Consider the following 15281-nt stretch of genomic DNA (forward strand, 5'->3'; position numbering starts at 1 on the left):
GACTGTGATGTTTCTCCTAGTAAGCTGTTTGGATTATTTTTTAATCTGCTACCTATAAAAATTGCGACTGTACAATAAATTAGTTAAAAAAACATGTGCAGGCGCCAGTTAAATAGTGAAAGTATATGTGGATTTTCAATGGCTTTATTCATATCTACCAGAATTTGTGAGAGTAGACGGTTCAATATGATAAAAATCTCGACAACTTGCCATACTCAATATACCTGCTGTCACATATTAACTTGCTACGTAGTTCCGGTTTGTGGTATATATTGAATGGCCAGATGTCATGGAGGAGGCAAACTCCAGAGTACATTAGTGTATACTTAAGTGTAAATTGTAATAACTTATGACTATCTTATGTAATACCTTAGACCTCTGATTAGCTAGAGGTTGCCTCCCTCCCCACACCCTTTTATCAGCTTGGGTTTGTTACTTACCGTCTTTGTACATAGTGTAAGGTAAAAGACCTAGTACCAAGTTACTTTTTTTTGAGATAAGTACGATTTTTTTATATTTTAAAATTGTCATTTACCTACATTATACAACCAGAAAAATTTTTTTATGGTTAAACTAGAAATTTGATTATTTAGAAGAACAAACATTGAATTGACCAGTCAATAGTTTTTAAAATTAATTTTTAATGTAACTGATTAAAAATTGAGTTCCGAAGCAGAAACTTCGAAAATATACCACACCCAAAATTATTCTGCTATTTTTTATTCGAATTGGACCATATTTATACTATTATGTACATTATATTGCTACAATCAATAATTTATTATATCATTTCAATGATACCCTGTAATATATTTCTAAAATTAAAGCACGTACGATTTTTTGCATTTGACATTTTTTACAGTACAAGGTTGACATGGACGGATGTTTAAATTCGATGACCTAATTCCAATGACATAGATTATAAATAAAAGTTTTCATTTCCGAATTAAAATTATTTTGTATGTTTATTACCCTCTAGAATCAAGTGTCCCATCACTTAGTTTTTTATCTTAGATATGTACGTACACAAATTTGTATACTTACATATAAATGTATATGGTGAAATGTTACTTTATGTAAAAGTTTTATTCGTAGAACTTTATAAAAATGAAATTATAACATTTTTATGTTCAACTCATTATGTTTTACGTAGAAATCCTCAAAAATAAAAATCGTTAATAATTAATGTATTTTTTAAATATTTTCGTATGAAAACCCATATCATGATTGAGGGAAGTATTTATGGACATTAGACAAAAACATTTGTAATAAATTATGCATTATATTTTCAATCTTTATTTCCTCACAATATTACTTTTTATCAGGTGCAAGCTCGTGGCTCTCATACAATTTCATTTGCTGATTTTTTTTTTTTTTCAATTTTACCATACGTTTTGACGTACACAATAAAAGAACAAAAGCCGCAGCTCAAGGTACAAACATTCCTTCAGTATTTTTTTTCTCATTTAAAAACAAATCTGTACACAATACATAATAGTGCACATCGTTTGAAGTCCAAATTATTTCATTTATTTTTGGCGCGCTTTTTGCGCTACGAACTTTTTCATAACATTGTTGATTTCCAATTTCTTAATTCACATACGTATATTTCAACGAAACAATCATTTGCATGGATGCTTCCCTCTCGAAGAACTGAACTCTTCGTCTGAATAACAAACTTAAATCGTTGGTCTCCCGACAATTGTATTTTTGTTTCAAATATTTTTTTCTCAGCTGATACATTGAATTCAGAGAAATTCAATTAACGCGAATGAGCTGCGAATTTAAAACCACTTGTTTTTTTTTTTTGGTTTTTACTTTTTATTAACAAATTTTACTATTATCGCGTGTTCGCGTTCAATACACCCGATCGCTACAAAGCATTTAAGTATTCTAGTATACTTCTATGTTTTTTTTCTTTGTTCATCACTAGATGTACAATCACGATTAATAATAATTACGCTAAGTAGGCCTTTGTTGTAGATCGCTTAAGAATTAAGGAGCTACGTTGTATTATTTTTTTTTTTTAGTCATTTTTTTTTCTCTTTTATTATCATCAATTTCACAGAAAAAAGTTCATATTAAACGAACGATTCGAAAAAATTGCGTTTGCTGTCTCATTCGACAACTCACATACATAGATAGATATTCTCTCCTTTCCTTCGCTCTTGATAAATATTTCCTTTATTTGCAGAGTAAGAAAAATTGTGTTCGCCGTAGCGCGTCGTAGTAACAGCTGTAATCTATCATAAAAGTTTTACGTTGTCTTCGAAGTGGCCCCAATCTGCAAGAAAAACAAAAAACAAAACAAAACAAAAAAAGGATGCGTGACAATCGCAAACACACCCACACGCACATAATACGCATCAGCTGCGACTTACCGGTTACAAAAATTTCCCAGTACACGTCGCCAATTGATTTTCAAAACTCCAGCGGACATATTTATATCGACGGTTACACGTATATGCACACTCGAGCGGTGGTATATTGCGTTGGTGGTGTATAACAGTAAGAGTATAAGGACGCGCGCAGTAGACCCGCCGGCCGAACAAACGTGGAAAAAGGCGGAGTGATGTACAGTTGTGGATTTGGTCCCCGTAGCCCTGGCGCCGCTGCCGAAAGCGCAACGGGTGTGTGCAGCACCCGCGCGCCTCCGCGTTTTACGGAAATAAAAGCCCGGCGACGGTGTCCCCGTGCATCCAAAAGAGCCGGTGCTACTGCTGATGCCAACGACTTTATTGCCTGAAAACTTGATCCCTGCAGTCCCGTGACTGCTCTTCACTTCTGCGGAGAACGAAATGGAGCGGCGTGAGAGTGGTCAGGTGCAGTTTTGAGGGGACAAAGTATCGCGTACCTTTTCCTCGGCTATGCTGCTGGTGGAGGCGACCCGGTGAGTTGACTCGAGCCGCCTTCTGCGCTCCTCCATGCCCTCGGTGTCGAGGCTGACGGTCGTCTGGAGGGACTGGGTCGCCGAGGCGTTTATGTGCCGCGTCTTGACGAGCGGGGGGTTGCGCGACTGCGATATTGCAAAAGTTCGCCTGAGCGCACCTCTCGGTGGCGACGGCGGTGGATACGAGATACCTGAATTTGGGTTATTGGGTTACGAAAATTTGCGCGGACCAGAAAGATAATGCGACAGTGCACAAACGATACCGATTTTTTTCGGGAAACTTGGATGATTTTTTTTTTTTTTTTTTTTTTGAAATATTGAATACTCAACGTTTGCCCGGAATTAATTCATACATAATTTTTTACTCAATCTGCGGTTACAATTTGAAACAAAATTTTATCAAATACTTTCACAAAAAGCTCAATTTCAATTGCTATGAGGAGGTTTCCAGATTTGAGTTTCTTTACACATGCAGTCTCTCAACTTGAATATTATTTCATTTGGCATACGAGATTGGCTTAAAAGATTTTTAAATTAATTTACACATTGTGAATTAAAAAAAATTTTTTTTTCATACCAATGAAATATATATATATTATTTTAGCTTTCTGCATTTTATAATTTCTCTCATTTGAAAAATAAATGTATCAAAACATGTTTAATTCGCTGAATATGAATTGGAACAGACACTAATTTTTCATGCACATTCATGCCTCAAAACTTTGCAAGTTAATTTTTCGATAAACCTTAATTTGGAATAATTGTCTTTACGATTACTTGCTACCTTGAACGTAATAGTAGTTAAGCCGCTAAAAAGTTTGAAGCAATTTATATCCGAGATAGCGTTTTACTCTACAAGAAATAAAAAGCGTCTTCTTCCCAACAAATTCGCTTCGTTACTCGCGTTTTCGATGAATATTAAATACGCGAAAGAAAAATTAGTATGACAAAAGCTTTCAAAGTAACGTTTAAAAAATTTTTTTGGAACAAAACGATCTGTCATCAAAAAAGTTTATGAATATTGTAAATTAAAATTTCAAATGAAAGCAAGCACCCAGCCATCGAAACAGCAGGGCAAGCTTTGTACTCGCGCGTGCAAATATGCGTGCTCATGCATGTACTGAAACAAAGAGTGGTAATAAAAAATCAAGTGGTTTGCCTTTTTTCTTAAACGTAAATTCACCTCGATGACCCGGCGAAAGTAGGGCGTCCTTGCTTTTGGTAATCTGAGGCACGATGAGGAGGGAGCTGGGCGGCGTCGGTGACACCGTCGAGGTCTGCGGCGAGGTTGCCAGAGTCAGGTTGGGCAGAGATTGCCCGAGACACGAGTAGGCAGGTACCTGGACGCTCAGCGTGTTGGGCGTCGGTGACTTGTTCAGCAGTGAACGTCTGCTTTTTGTTGGAAATACATAACACGTAAATATGCACGCCCACCCGGGGGTGCAATGCTTTGGATGAATTTCCTTTCGTTTATTTTTGGATTCGCGCAAAAAGCTTGCTATATACATTGGTTATTTCAAATTGATAACATTTTTTTAAGACGCGATGGATACTCAAATTTTTTTAATTACAAAAGTAATGGTTCATAAAATTTGCTATTACATAATTTATTTACTATTCAAAATATCGGGTATTCAACGATAATTTTTTAATTACAAATTGACATTGTAACTATGTTATGAATATTATAGATAGTGTAATGCTTTGCAACCCTGTTCAGAATAAATTTTTTTTCTTATGTACAGCTTACGATGTTACATAGCATCAAATTCATGCTGAAAAATAAAAACTTCTGTGATTTATGTATATTCCATTAACATGCGATATTTTGGTGCCTTGAGTTTTAAAATAAAAATAAAAAATTGCTTATGAGATGGAAAACGTAAAGAAGGTTTGGAAATACAGATATTTATTTCAAATGAAATTACTACAAATCATACATCTTGTATTTACAATTTAGTTTAAAAATATTTATAACATAAATTAAAAAATCAGTCATTTTTCATACATTTTTCACTATGGCTTGACTACAACGATATTTGATTTGCGTCACATGCCTAAAACTTTATAAATATTCACACACCATACATATATGTATACGTAAATTTGAATGTACATCTATGTCCTCTAAAAAAATGTCAAATAAAAAAAGTCTAATATGAAGTATAGCTCTATAAAAAACTGAGTGTGGAATCAAGGAACTAAAATATTTAAAAATAAAACACGTTAGTCTTAGATTAATTACCAAAATTGTGAGAACGTCTATGAAATCCTTTTCATGTCTTTGATTTTTCTCTAATACTACATAATTATTATGTGTACGCAGGCATACGAATACACATTATTAAGTAACACTCGCATGGACATAAATTCACGGGTGAATATTATCATAACGTCTCAAAGACATTCTGTAAACGTCTATTGTAAAACATTGAAACAACGTATTTTCAAGAAGGCATGAAACATTGAATTACACACTAGTGGTAACGATTTTCATTTTGCTTTTGGCATCGTACTGCAATCGGGGTCAGGTACGACATGCAATCTTACATAAATATATTATACTATGTACAAGTATTCCAGGCAACTCCCTCAAATTCTCTGATGTAGCAAAATAAAAAAAAATAAATAAAAAAATAAAAATTACTTTCTACGCTTCTTGAGTGACTGCCGCATCTCTATGACAGCCTCTTATCATTCAAGAGGGAGAGTACAAGCGACAGCTAAAAATTACCAACAAAGGCGTTAACGTAGGGACAAGCAATTCATGCACTATCTAACTTTGATATCAACGCAATCGGTAAAGCGTAGTTTCCACCGCTAAGTATAGAAAAGCGTGGATATACGGCAATGAATCAAAAAAAAAAAAAAAAAAAAAAAAAAAAAAAAAAAAAAAAAAAGAACTGGGAGGACAAAAAAAGGGTACAAAGGTGGTGGCGCGAAAGAGAGCGAAATTAGGCATGTGCATATTGTCAAGTGGATGATAGTGCATCAGGAGGCGTCGGTCACCTGATCTGCAGTTGCCGCTGATTGTGGCCAGCCAAGGCAGCAGCCGCAGCAGCCGCCGCTGACTCCGTGCCCTCCTCCGACGAGACGCTCGACGCCCTCGGCGGCTCCGTCGTCTCCATACTGACGTTCCGACTCTGGTTGTAGCTCGGCAGGAAGTTGCTGCTACCCGGTGAGGCGCCCTCCATCTCCATGCTGCCGCTGAAAAAGTACATGCTGATTTTTTAACGCGACGCGGCCGATGTTGCCGACGCTCCTTCGAGGAGTACCGCGGGGGGGTGGGGCTACTACAGACTAAAGGATGATCATCGACAGACACAAAGAGATGCATGCACAGTTGCTATTAAAAGGGCTTTGAGGAGTGTCTAGGTGTTGTGTATCTCCATCTTGGGTCAGAAATCGGCTAGTTTGGCATTTTTTTTTTTTTTTCTTTCCAATAATTTAGCAGTAGTCAGATTTTGATTGAGCATGTCCGTGAGCCAGATAAAGATTCTTAAATTTTCGTGATCAAGCTTTGCACGTATTATTCAAATAGATTTTTCTAAACTAACGGGTTGAGGTGCTTGTGCTGTCTATACATTTTTTTTTTCAAATTATTAACATAATCATTGAAGAACTACTACTAACTCAAAGTAAATGTATATTTCTTACTGAAAAAGTGCAAAGTGTGTCACTGCGAACCATCTTATTTGATGTAAAGTCAAATTTTATTGATTCGATGAGTGATGGTCGAAAAATCAGTAAATTTGGTGATGTTAAATGATTTTACTGTAAAAACTACATTTGTCGACAAAATCCTTTAAATGTCAACGTTTCAAAGGTAAAAAAAAAAAAAAAAAAAAAAAAAAAGCGAGTAGTTGACACCGAACAACCCTTTTATCATTGATTCACGGTTCAATTTTCTACAAAGCCTTTTTCCATGGCGAGCGAAGCAAAAACCAATTAGTTCTATTTCCATACCGACCTACAAATAGTTAATGGAAAAAGACACTAGATATATGTATGTGACATGTGCCTTGTGAAGGAGGAAGACGTGCGATCAAATCGGACAGTCAAACGAGTTTTGGTGCCAAAGTAACGAACCTGTGGCTGTGCGCGAGACTGCTGACCCTCGAGGCTCGACTGCTCCCACGAGGGGTCTTGGGCATACCCTCCATGCCGCAGAACTCATCCATCTCGTAGTCCGTGTCGCCGAGGTACGTGCTCGCTTGCCGACTAACCGTCGTGGTCAGCACGCTGTTGAGGGCCGCCCTTCTCAGCACCGCCAGCTGTTTCTGCGCCTTGCGTATCGACTCCACCCACGACTACGAAAAAAAAAAAAAAAACGATGCAAGGATTACTCACCAGACAGATCTTTGGTGCTCACGGAGCTATAAAGTTTCAAAATTTGTAACTAGCTTTTCGCTCGCTAGGACGGAAAGTATACGATGAGCTACAAGCTTCGTAAGCCATATACCATGAACCGCTATATTATATATCATTTGATGTTACGTTTACTGCTCTGCCGCTATATTTATTTATATACTCTCGAGTAACATTGTGCCTGTTATAGAGCCTTAAGCGTACCTTGGCGAGATTGGGCTCGCTGGCGCTGAGGACGAAGGCCGCCGAGGTCGTGCCGAACTCGTTCAGGTAAATTATCGCGAAACCCGAGTTTTCCTTCAAATCGTGGATGCGGATGCGGTCGACGACGTACGGCTGCCGGATCACCTTGAAGGTCATGGAAGCACTCGAGGACACCTTCTTCGCCGCTTTGCAGATCAACAGCATGTCCGTCATCAGTAGTAGGTGCACCTCCATCTGCGAAATGTTAATTTAAGCTCAAGTATTGCATGTGCCGAGGGCTTAAAATAATAAAAAAAAAAAAAAAAAATAAAGGATGTTCGGGGAAGGAGCTGAATTTAGGTATATTGCGCTTGCCCTTTTTATTGTTCCCGCAAGCTAGTCCTCTACCGTACACAGTAATATTTTCGGCTTAAGACGCGGATGATTAAAGTTTGACAATGGGGGAGGGGGGAGAACGTATACCTTGCTGGACGTAGGGTCGCGGAATTTGAGATCGCCCTCGCGCAGCAGTATCCTGAGCGAGTCCTTGGGACAGCCGGGCATGGGTGCATTCATAATGTCCAAGTTGCAGTACTTTTTGATAAACCCGAGCAGCTCGTCGTCCTTAGACTCGACGGCGTCGTAGCTCTCGAGCCGTGACGCGGCGGTCGCCAGCCGCGCCGTTTCCTCGCTACAGCGCATCGCCGAGTTTATCGAGCCCACGAACGTGTCCACGGATTTTATCTGTGATTTTTTTTTTTTTTTTTTTTTTTCATGCAAGACGTAAGTTAATAACAGTTTTTCATATGGTTGTCAGTTGGATTTCGTGTTTTGGACAAAGTGTGCAGTCTCACCATGGCCGTCAGTTCGGATTGCTGATCCTCGTTTTCCGTGTTCTTCCGCACGGCTTTCAGTAGAAGCGAGTACTTGGTGATTCTTTGCATCGGTTTCACCAAAATGTCGAGCAGCCTCAGACGGTTGCACTCCTTTTGGGTCTCGCACCACTAAAAAAAAAAGGGTCACGAACGACAATGGTCACAACTTTGGTCAAATATCTAAAATTATGTAGTTTATTAAACATTACGTGGTTTTCGCGATTATGCTTTAATATTTGCGTTGTTGTTTGTGTAAACAGAGATGGCAATTTCGATGTAACATAGGCAAAATAAAAATCGTAGTTTTCAGTCACAGAACCAAACCATACTTTGCAAATGACGAACATTGAAGTAAAATAAACACAAGTTAGGAAATTGCCATTTCTCAAATACTTGAGTGTAGTGGCCATAAGTAAAAAAAAAAAAGGAAAAAAAGCAACTTACCGCGAGATAGGCCGTGAATACGTCGTTGTCCTGGAATATTTCGCGGCAGTACTGCTGGCGCCTGCCCTGCTCGGAGCAATACCTCGCGTACGGTGCAAATATCTCCTCGAAGTTCTCGAAAGCCGGGAGCAGGTGTACAGTGTCGAGGGGCTTCCTCGTGCTCCTCGCCGCGTCCAGCATCGCGCTCACGTGGGCCGTCCAAAAGTAGCGATTGGCCGCGTAGATTTCCGGGATATTGCAGAACAGCCTCGCCCTGTCGACCTCGATCAGGATACTCGAGGCCTGCAGGCCGCACAGGCACGCCATGAAGAGCTTCGGGGGCAAGGAATTTTTTCTTCGTTACGCATTACACCTTTACGTATATGTGTACATCTTAACGGGGGACGGTAAATTTTCTAATCAGCACCGGGACTGCGAACCACGCTCGTAAAATTCAACCCCCCTTTGGTAACTCTTACCAAATGGCTTGGCTGGTGTGTACATACATGTACCCTTAAAATTATAATTGAACCCAGCGCGGTCCAGATGGAGTGGAAAATTTACCCGGGCGCGAGCTGAGCTAATTCGCCGAGCGGGGTACTTACATCGGTTACGACCTTCAGTGTCTTTATGTAGGCCGCTTCGGTCTCCACTAGCTCCCAGATGGCCGTCTGCTGCTGCTGCTGCTTATCGCTCAACAGCTCGGAATTTTCGACTATTTCGCGCCAATCGTCCTCCAAACTGAACACAGCTGCAAACACACGGGGACATTAAGAGTTAAGGATACCGATGTTGGCCGCGATGATCAAACGGTCATCATTGGTGCTTAAAAACAAAAAGCAAAAAAATAGCCAAGCCCACGGAAAACCAATTCTATCTATTTCATCCGCTAAAAGGAGATCCGGAGGGCGACCTTGCCCCGTTTAATCAGCCGACCACATCGATATGCTCTCCCTCCTGCTCTCCGTCGCTCCGTGGACAGTCACGGGTTTTGTTTCGAACCGATCGAACGGAAAAGGCTTTTCAGTGCTGAGCACAAAACCTGCCCACAGTGGAGATACGCAGAGAGGGGGAGTAGCGATTGGATCGGCGAAATTGCATCTCTCGGGGGTTAGCGCGAAAGTTGGGTACCGATGCTCCACTGCATGCGGGAGAGGGTAAACGAGCGCGATCATAGCTATATGCACGGCACTTCCCTTCCGAATGCATATATGCATGAGTGTGTGTGTGTGCACGCCAAGGAAAGCGCTAGTGGCAATTTCTTTCGCCGCGATTTCTCGCCAAGTTAAACGATACTCGCAAACTCGGCGCAAAGTGCTGCGCATCCGTTTTACAGCTCGAAAGCCAAGGTAAAGTTTGCCCCGTGCTTGTTTCGCCGTGTATACGCGCGTTTATCTACGAGAGCTTTTTTTAACACCCCTATAAATCTGAGTTATTGTTTGGTTATTGATATATCTTGAGAGAACTAGATAGTAGGAAATTGTTTATTGCGAGTATTTTGTATCTTAATTCATCAAAAGTGAAAAAAAATAAGAAGATAATAATATAATGCTGTACCTTCGTCGCTGGGGGCAAACTCGTAGGACAAGAACTGATGGGCCTCGGGTAGCTTGGGCACGCCGTACTTGCTGTAAAAGTTGAGCTTCTCGATGAGCGGGTCCATCTTGGTGCCCTTGTTGCCGGTGAAGAACGAGCTCCAGCGCTGCTTGCCGGTCTTGTTGAGTCCCGCGGGCCCAGCGGTAACCTTGGCGGAGCTCGCGTGCGCCGCGGCGGCCGCGCTGAACTCCGAGTCCACGCTCGAGTCCTCGGTCGACGCGCTGAAGAAACGATTGCCCCTGCCCCTGTAACTCTGCTCGACAACAATATCGTGTCAATCCAATTTTTTTTTTCTTGCTTCGATGTTTCGCTATCATCGCGCGCTTGTCATCTGCCGTGCGAATTAGCACACCTTTTTCTTCCCCCTTAAACGCGAAATTTGGATGATTGGACGATTCGTACAAGTTTAGCCAAAAAATTAGTCGCAAGTTAATCCATCCCTATTAGCTGTAACTACGTTATTAATAACACGCGAAAAGTCTTGCCATAAAATACAAATTAGTTTGTACAAAATCATCCACCCTTTAGCCATACGATATAGCGTACCACTGAATCGCTATTGTCGTCATAATAAGTAGTTGGTGTTGTTATCATCACCGTGAGCTCTTGTGTATACGCGTGCAATTATCGGATGAACTTCAGCTACCTACGTTTTCATTAAGGCGCAAGGGTAAACTAATGGAAAAGACCTCGTTGGCTTCTCCTCTCTCTCTCTCTGCCTCTGATTGGCATTACGTAACGCTACTTGGCGAGATGTATACTAATAGAATTCTGAATACCGGCACGTTCGGACGCCTTAATCTTTTAGTTGAAGATGCTTTTAGTTGGCAAAATCAAGGCTTCCGTACATTTCATCGGTACCTAAGTACATAAACCTGCACGAATTCAAGATCCTCTTAAAATTAACTTTGAACATTTCTCCGAGATAGGCATTAAGCGGGGTTTACTTCAATCCACACCAAAGAGCTAATTTTACAGGAGCCACCGACTAAATGTCGTTGCTCGTGGGTAATGATGATGATTTGATTGAGCAGCGTATCCAAATCTAAACACGTATACGTGCACTTCATCTAATTTTACTGCGCTGAGTACAGGAGATATTTCTATCTGCGCTCGACAAAATTGTTTTACGACTGAGATTGAATAATCAAAGCTATTACTCTATAAAGCTAATCAACTTATTCTCGACACTACAAATTCAACAATGACACAAAAATACCATTTACAAGATTTATTGACATCGTGGGTCTTGTCAAAAAAATTTTCTGTAATAATTGATAATGAGCTTGCAACTATTGTGTGATTGCTCTATAGATTACCGTCATAATGCAAGAGAGGCAAATGATACACTCATTTTTTCTTTCTCACTTTTACATTGAATGGTACGGACAAACAACTGATACTTCGATTGAAATGCTCAATAACACACAGAGATAAAACTGTTTGTACTTAAGCTAAAGATTCAAGAGCAATAAGTTTTCGTCGTAATAAGCTCTGATAGTGATAAATAATGACTAGCGTGTAAAATAAAAGGAGAGAAGTGAGTCTCGTGAATTCACTTTTATTACATCAGTATGGAAAATTTACTAGCTCAAAGGTTGTAATAAATTACCCTTGCAGATGTATATCACTTGGTTCAACGAATATCGGATTATACGTCCTGCGTTCAGCGAAATAACAATATCAAGGACTTTGCTCAAAGTTGCAAGCAATCATAAATCGAGTGGTATATCGACAAAAAACTGTTGCCCGTGTATCACCGGATGACAAGTACTTCAATCTGCTTTCCCTCCTGTAACGTCAATCCCATCCATCACCAACTCGACGTCTATTAACAGCAATTTTTTTTCAAAAACAACTCGCGAGCCCTTCAAGCGCACAACGCTTTACACCCAAGCTCGCGCCCGAATCCTGCAAGTCTCCACCTTCCAGTTAATTATTGTACTCGTGTACAAAGGGGTGCGCGTGTTCCTTTGCGCGCACGAGTGCGTCCCAACTGACGGCAAAGTCTCGCGTTATGAGGGCAAGAAACACGCTTGGCGCTAATTACACGTATACCCGCGCCCCGAAGAACGACTAGCAAAAATCTCGCTTTTCGGGGATCATTATCGTTCGTACCCGAGCAAAGACAGGGAGAAAACACCCCTGGAGTGCGAACACGTATGCGGTGTGGTCGCGGGAAAATTGAATTACGCGCGACGCGAGCTTCGCATTCGTAACGACCCCCCACGGCTCCATGCGCTTCATATTCAACCCGATGCACGACCTCACGGAGATGAGAGTGATTTCGCGATACTCGATGGGAATTTGGGGTCTTTTACTTTTTTCGGGTACGCTTTCGACGGTTGTACAGCTTTGGCGCAAAGAGACATTCGAGGAGTCTTTAGGGGCGTGTTTTCTGAAACTGTCGCGCTACGCACGTCGAGAACAGCAGCGGGAATTCCTAAATAACTTTTGAGTTGGTGGTTTATCGCGAGCCACTCGCGGTTGTACACCAGATGCACGGGGACGTTTAAAAGCCCCATCCATCCGAGGAAAAGTAGCGAATGAACGTCACCGGCATCGGACGGGTGTTTTTTGAAGAGCGACGGGGCGCGTAACCGATTGATTTATCGAAGCCCTCCACCCCGGTTTTACGACCTCCCGACAAATTTTAACTGCTCTTGCATGGAAATATTCCCGCGCTCAAAGTATTGCAGGCCCGTGAAATTTACAACCTACGGAGGCCCCGCTCTCCATACGCGCCCAGCACTTTGCCAACGTTGATCATTTACGAGCCTTTCCGGAGCGCGCGATTTTTCATTCGGCGCTTAATTTCACGAAGGGGTGCGCTGCAACGTAAAGTGCCCGAGCGAAATATCTTACGTATACAGTCTTTCTGTACTTGTAATATCTGAGAAAATCGATGTTATACTTATACGTGTAAGTATAAGTCGCGCAAAAGGGAGCAGAACTAGAGGAATAAGAGGAAGAATACGTGTATAGGCATACTGAACTGTAAGCGGAGGGTCATATACATGCCATGTGCGATCGATCGCGCGCCGCGTTGGTTGTATACTTATCTCTCGTGTGTGTACCTTCGCGATTTGCGATGCCACGTAAGTAATCGCTTCCGTACCTACTCGTGCCCGAGGGGAGCAGAATGGATATGCGTGTGTGATGCACGCGTGTATAGGTGACGCGCCTTTCTGCCGCAAGTGAGAAAATCGCTGGCAAAGCAGCACCGAAGAGTATCGATTTGGAGAGGGGAAAAAAAAAAGGAAACATTATTGCATGTGCAGTCCGTAAATGGCTCGTGGTTATAAATACGGTGGAGCGAGTTGGAATTAGCGAAGGATGTTATTATTTGCCAGCTTATAAATTTCTAACTCGGCTGCTTGCGTTTCCTGCTTAATCGCGTTTTCCCGCAGTTTCGGGCTTCCTTGCGTGGGCAGCCCACCCGCCTACATTCTAAATCTGGACTATTATGCACCTTGATAAACAATTGTTTCGTTCTATAATCCATTTTAGATTCTACGTGTAAGTAAATTAACATTCGCTATTTTCAGGAACTGGCATCGCTTAGTACAACAGGTAACTCTAATTCAATACAATCGGACTCTGCGTATTAGAGTGTGCCTTTTTTTTTCTCATCGAAATGGTGTTTAGGCGTTTAGCTAATACAATTTAGCTTGTTTATACGTATAACGAAACAGTCTACAGGTAATTGAGCAAATGAGAGCAGGGTAGCCAAGTTTATCGCGTTGACTCCTCGTGAGCCGCGAGTAACTTGGGCACGAGGAATCACGTGCCTAATCCATGAGCCTTTGATGCACGCCGCATCGGTTGAGTTTCTCGTTTGCGGTTAAACTTGCCGGCTATGGGATATAATTAACAAACTACCGAGTCAACGGTGGTGATAACAACAGCAACAACAGGAGCGACATTTTTCGACACAAGTCATACTTGTCTCTCGTATTTTAATTTTGAGTTTTTGGGTAAGGGAAAATCTAACAAGACTACTTGTGAACAAGCTGTCTTTGTTCCAAGAAAAAGGGCCAATATCACTCGCGACTGAAGATATCTTCCTTTTTCTCGTTGCTTCGTTCGCTTCGAAGTAAACATTGATTAAAAGATCCGCACTCGTTCGCGTATGAACGTCCAACCGAGTAGTTAATCATTTATCAGGTGATTTCTCGTTTTGGGGCTTGATATTTCATTGGTATACAGACACAGACAGGGCGAAGGAGTAGCTATTAGCCGCACGAAATTTGAAGACCCTCAATTACAAGATTGTAACTTGGAATGATTACATATAGGTGCGCTTGCGAGGTAAAGCTGGCAGTGACAAACGACGATGGAGCGAAAGATAAAAGAGGTCCGACTTACCCCGCTGGTTTTGTGGAGGGTGACATTCTGACTGCCCTTTTGACTCGCCGATCTCCAACTGGATTTCTCGTCCTTGGCTGCAACAGAAAAATAATGGTTCGTCCTTAACGTTTTGTTGGATTTGTAGCGAGGAATTGAAGCCTTTTTTTTCTTCAAGTTGTGACTAATAATTCCGTCGAAACGAGGGGACGCTTGCCGAGGCAACGAGGACAAGTGCCGTTATTTCCTCGAACGTAAAAACGAGGGTGTGTAATCGATGGTGCTTACAACTCAGTGATGTACAAAACGTGCATCAAATGACTCTCGATCCGTGGAAGTATCCACTTTTCTCGAGCAATCATTAGAGTCGTTCGACGATAGAAGAGATTTTTAACCTACTTTGCGTGAAATAACAATGACAAAGTGTCTTCGCCAATCATCGTCTGGTTTATAGATTTTTTTTTTTTTTTTCTTCATTTTTCAGGCCTCGTATAGTACACCTCAACAACGTACGTGAAAGATGAACTCGTATACATTCTGATAACATTTATCATCCTGAGCAGAAACGAAGCACTTTTCCTTATTTTTTTCTCTATAAG

General features: G+C 41.2%; 1 protein-coding gene across 6 annotated transcripts in view; it reads right to left on the minus strand.

Annotated features, from left to right (window-relative positions):
* Positions 1–2016: 2016 nt before the first annotated feature.
* The window catches only part of LOC106646893 (uncharacterized), an 88092-nt gene continuing 74827 nt past the window's right edge, over positions 2017–15281 (minus strand). For 3 of the 6 annotated variants that reach the window (XM_014363083.2, XM_023389589.2, XM_023389590.2), the window contains exons 10-22: positions 14704–14780; positions 10297–10588; positions 9345–9490; positions 8761–9072; positions 8296–8445; positions 7925–8185; positions 7463–7696; positions 6980–7200; positions 5900–6112; positions 4050–4282; positions 2855–3081; positions 2382–2784; positions 2017–2284 (exon numbers count right to left, since the gene is read on the minus strand). In XM_014363083.2, coding sequence (XP_014218569.2) covers positions 2779–2784; positions 2855–3081; positions 4050–4282; positions 5900–6112; positions 6980–7200; positions 7463–7696; positions 7925–8185; positions 8296–8445; positions 8761–9072; positions 9345–9490; positions 10297–10588; positions 14704–14780 — 2372 coding nt within the window. In that variant the 3' untranslated portion in view covers positions 2017–2284; positions 2382–2778. The remainder of the gene's footprint in view (positions 2285–2381; positions 2785–2854; positions 3082–4049; positions 4283–5899; positions 6113–6979; positions 7201–7462; positions 7697–7924; positions 8186–8295; positions 8446–8760; positions 9073–9344; positions 9491–10296; positions 10589–14703; positions 14781–15281) is intronic. The other 3 variants (XM_014363085.2, XM_014363084.2, XM_014363086.2) reach the window with 3 other exon arrangements.

This window comes from Copidosoma floridanum, unplaced genomic scaffold (genome assembly GCF_036245765.1).
Source record: "Copidosoma floridanum isolate Cflo_tuat_1 unplaced genomic scaffold, Cflo_Japanese_pri ptg000014l, whole genome shotgun sequence".
Classification (NCBI taxonomy): Eukaryota; Metazoa; Arthropoda; class Insecta; order Hymenoptera; family Encyrtidae; genus Copidosoma; species Copidosoma floridanum.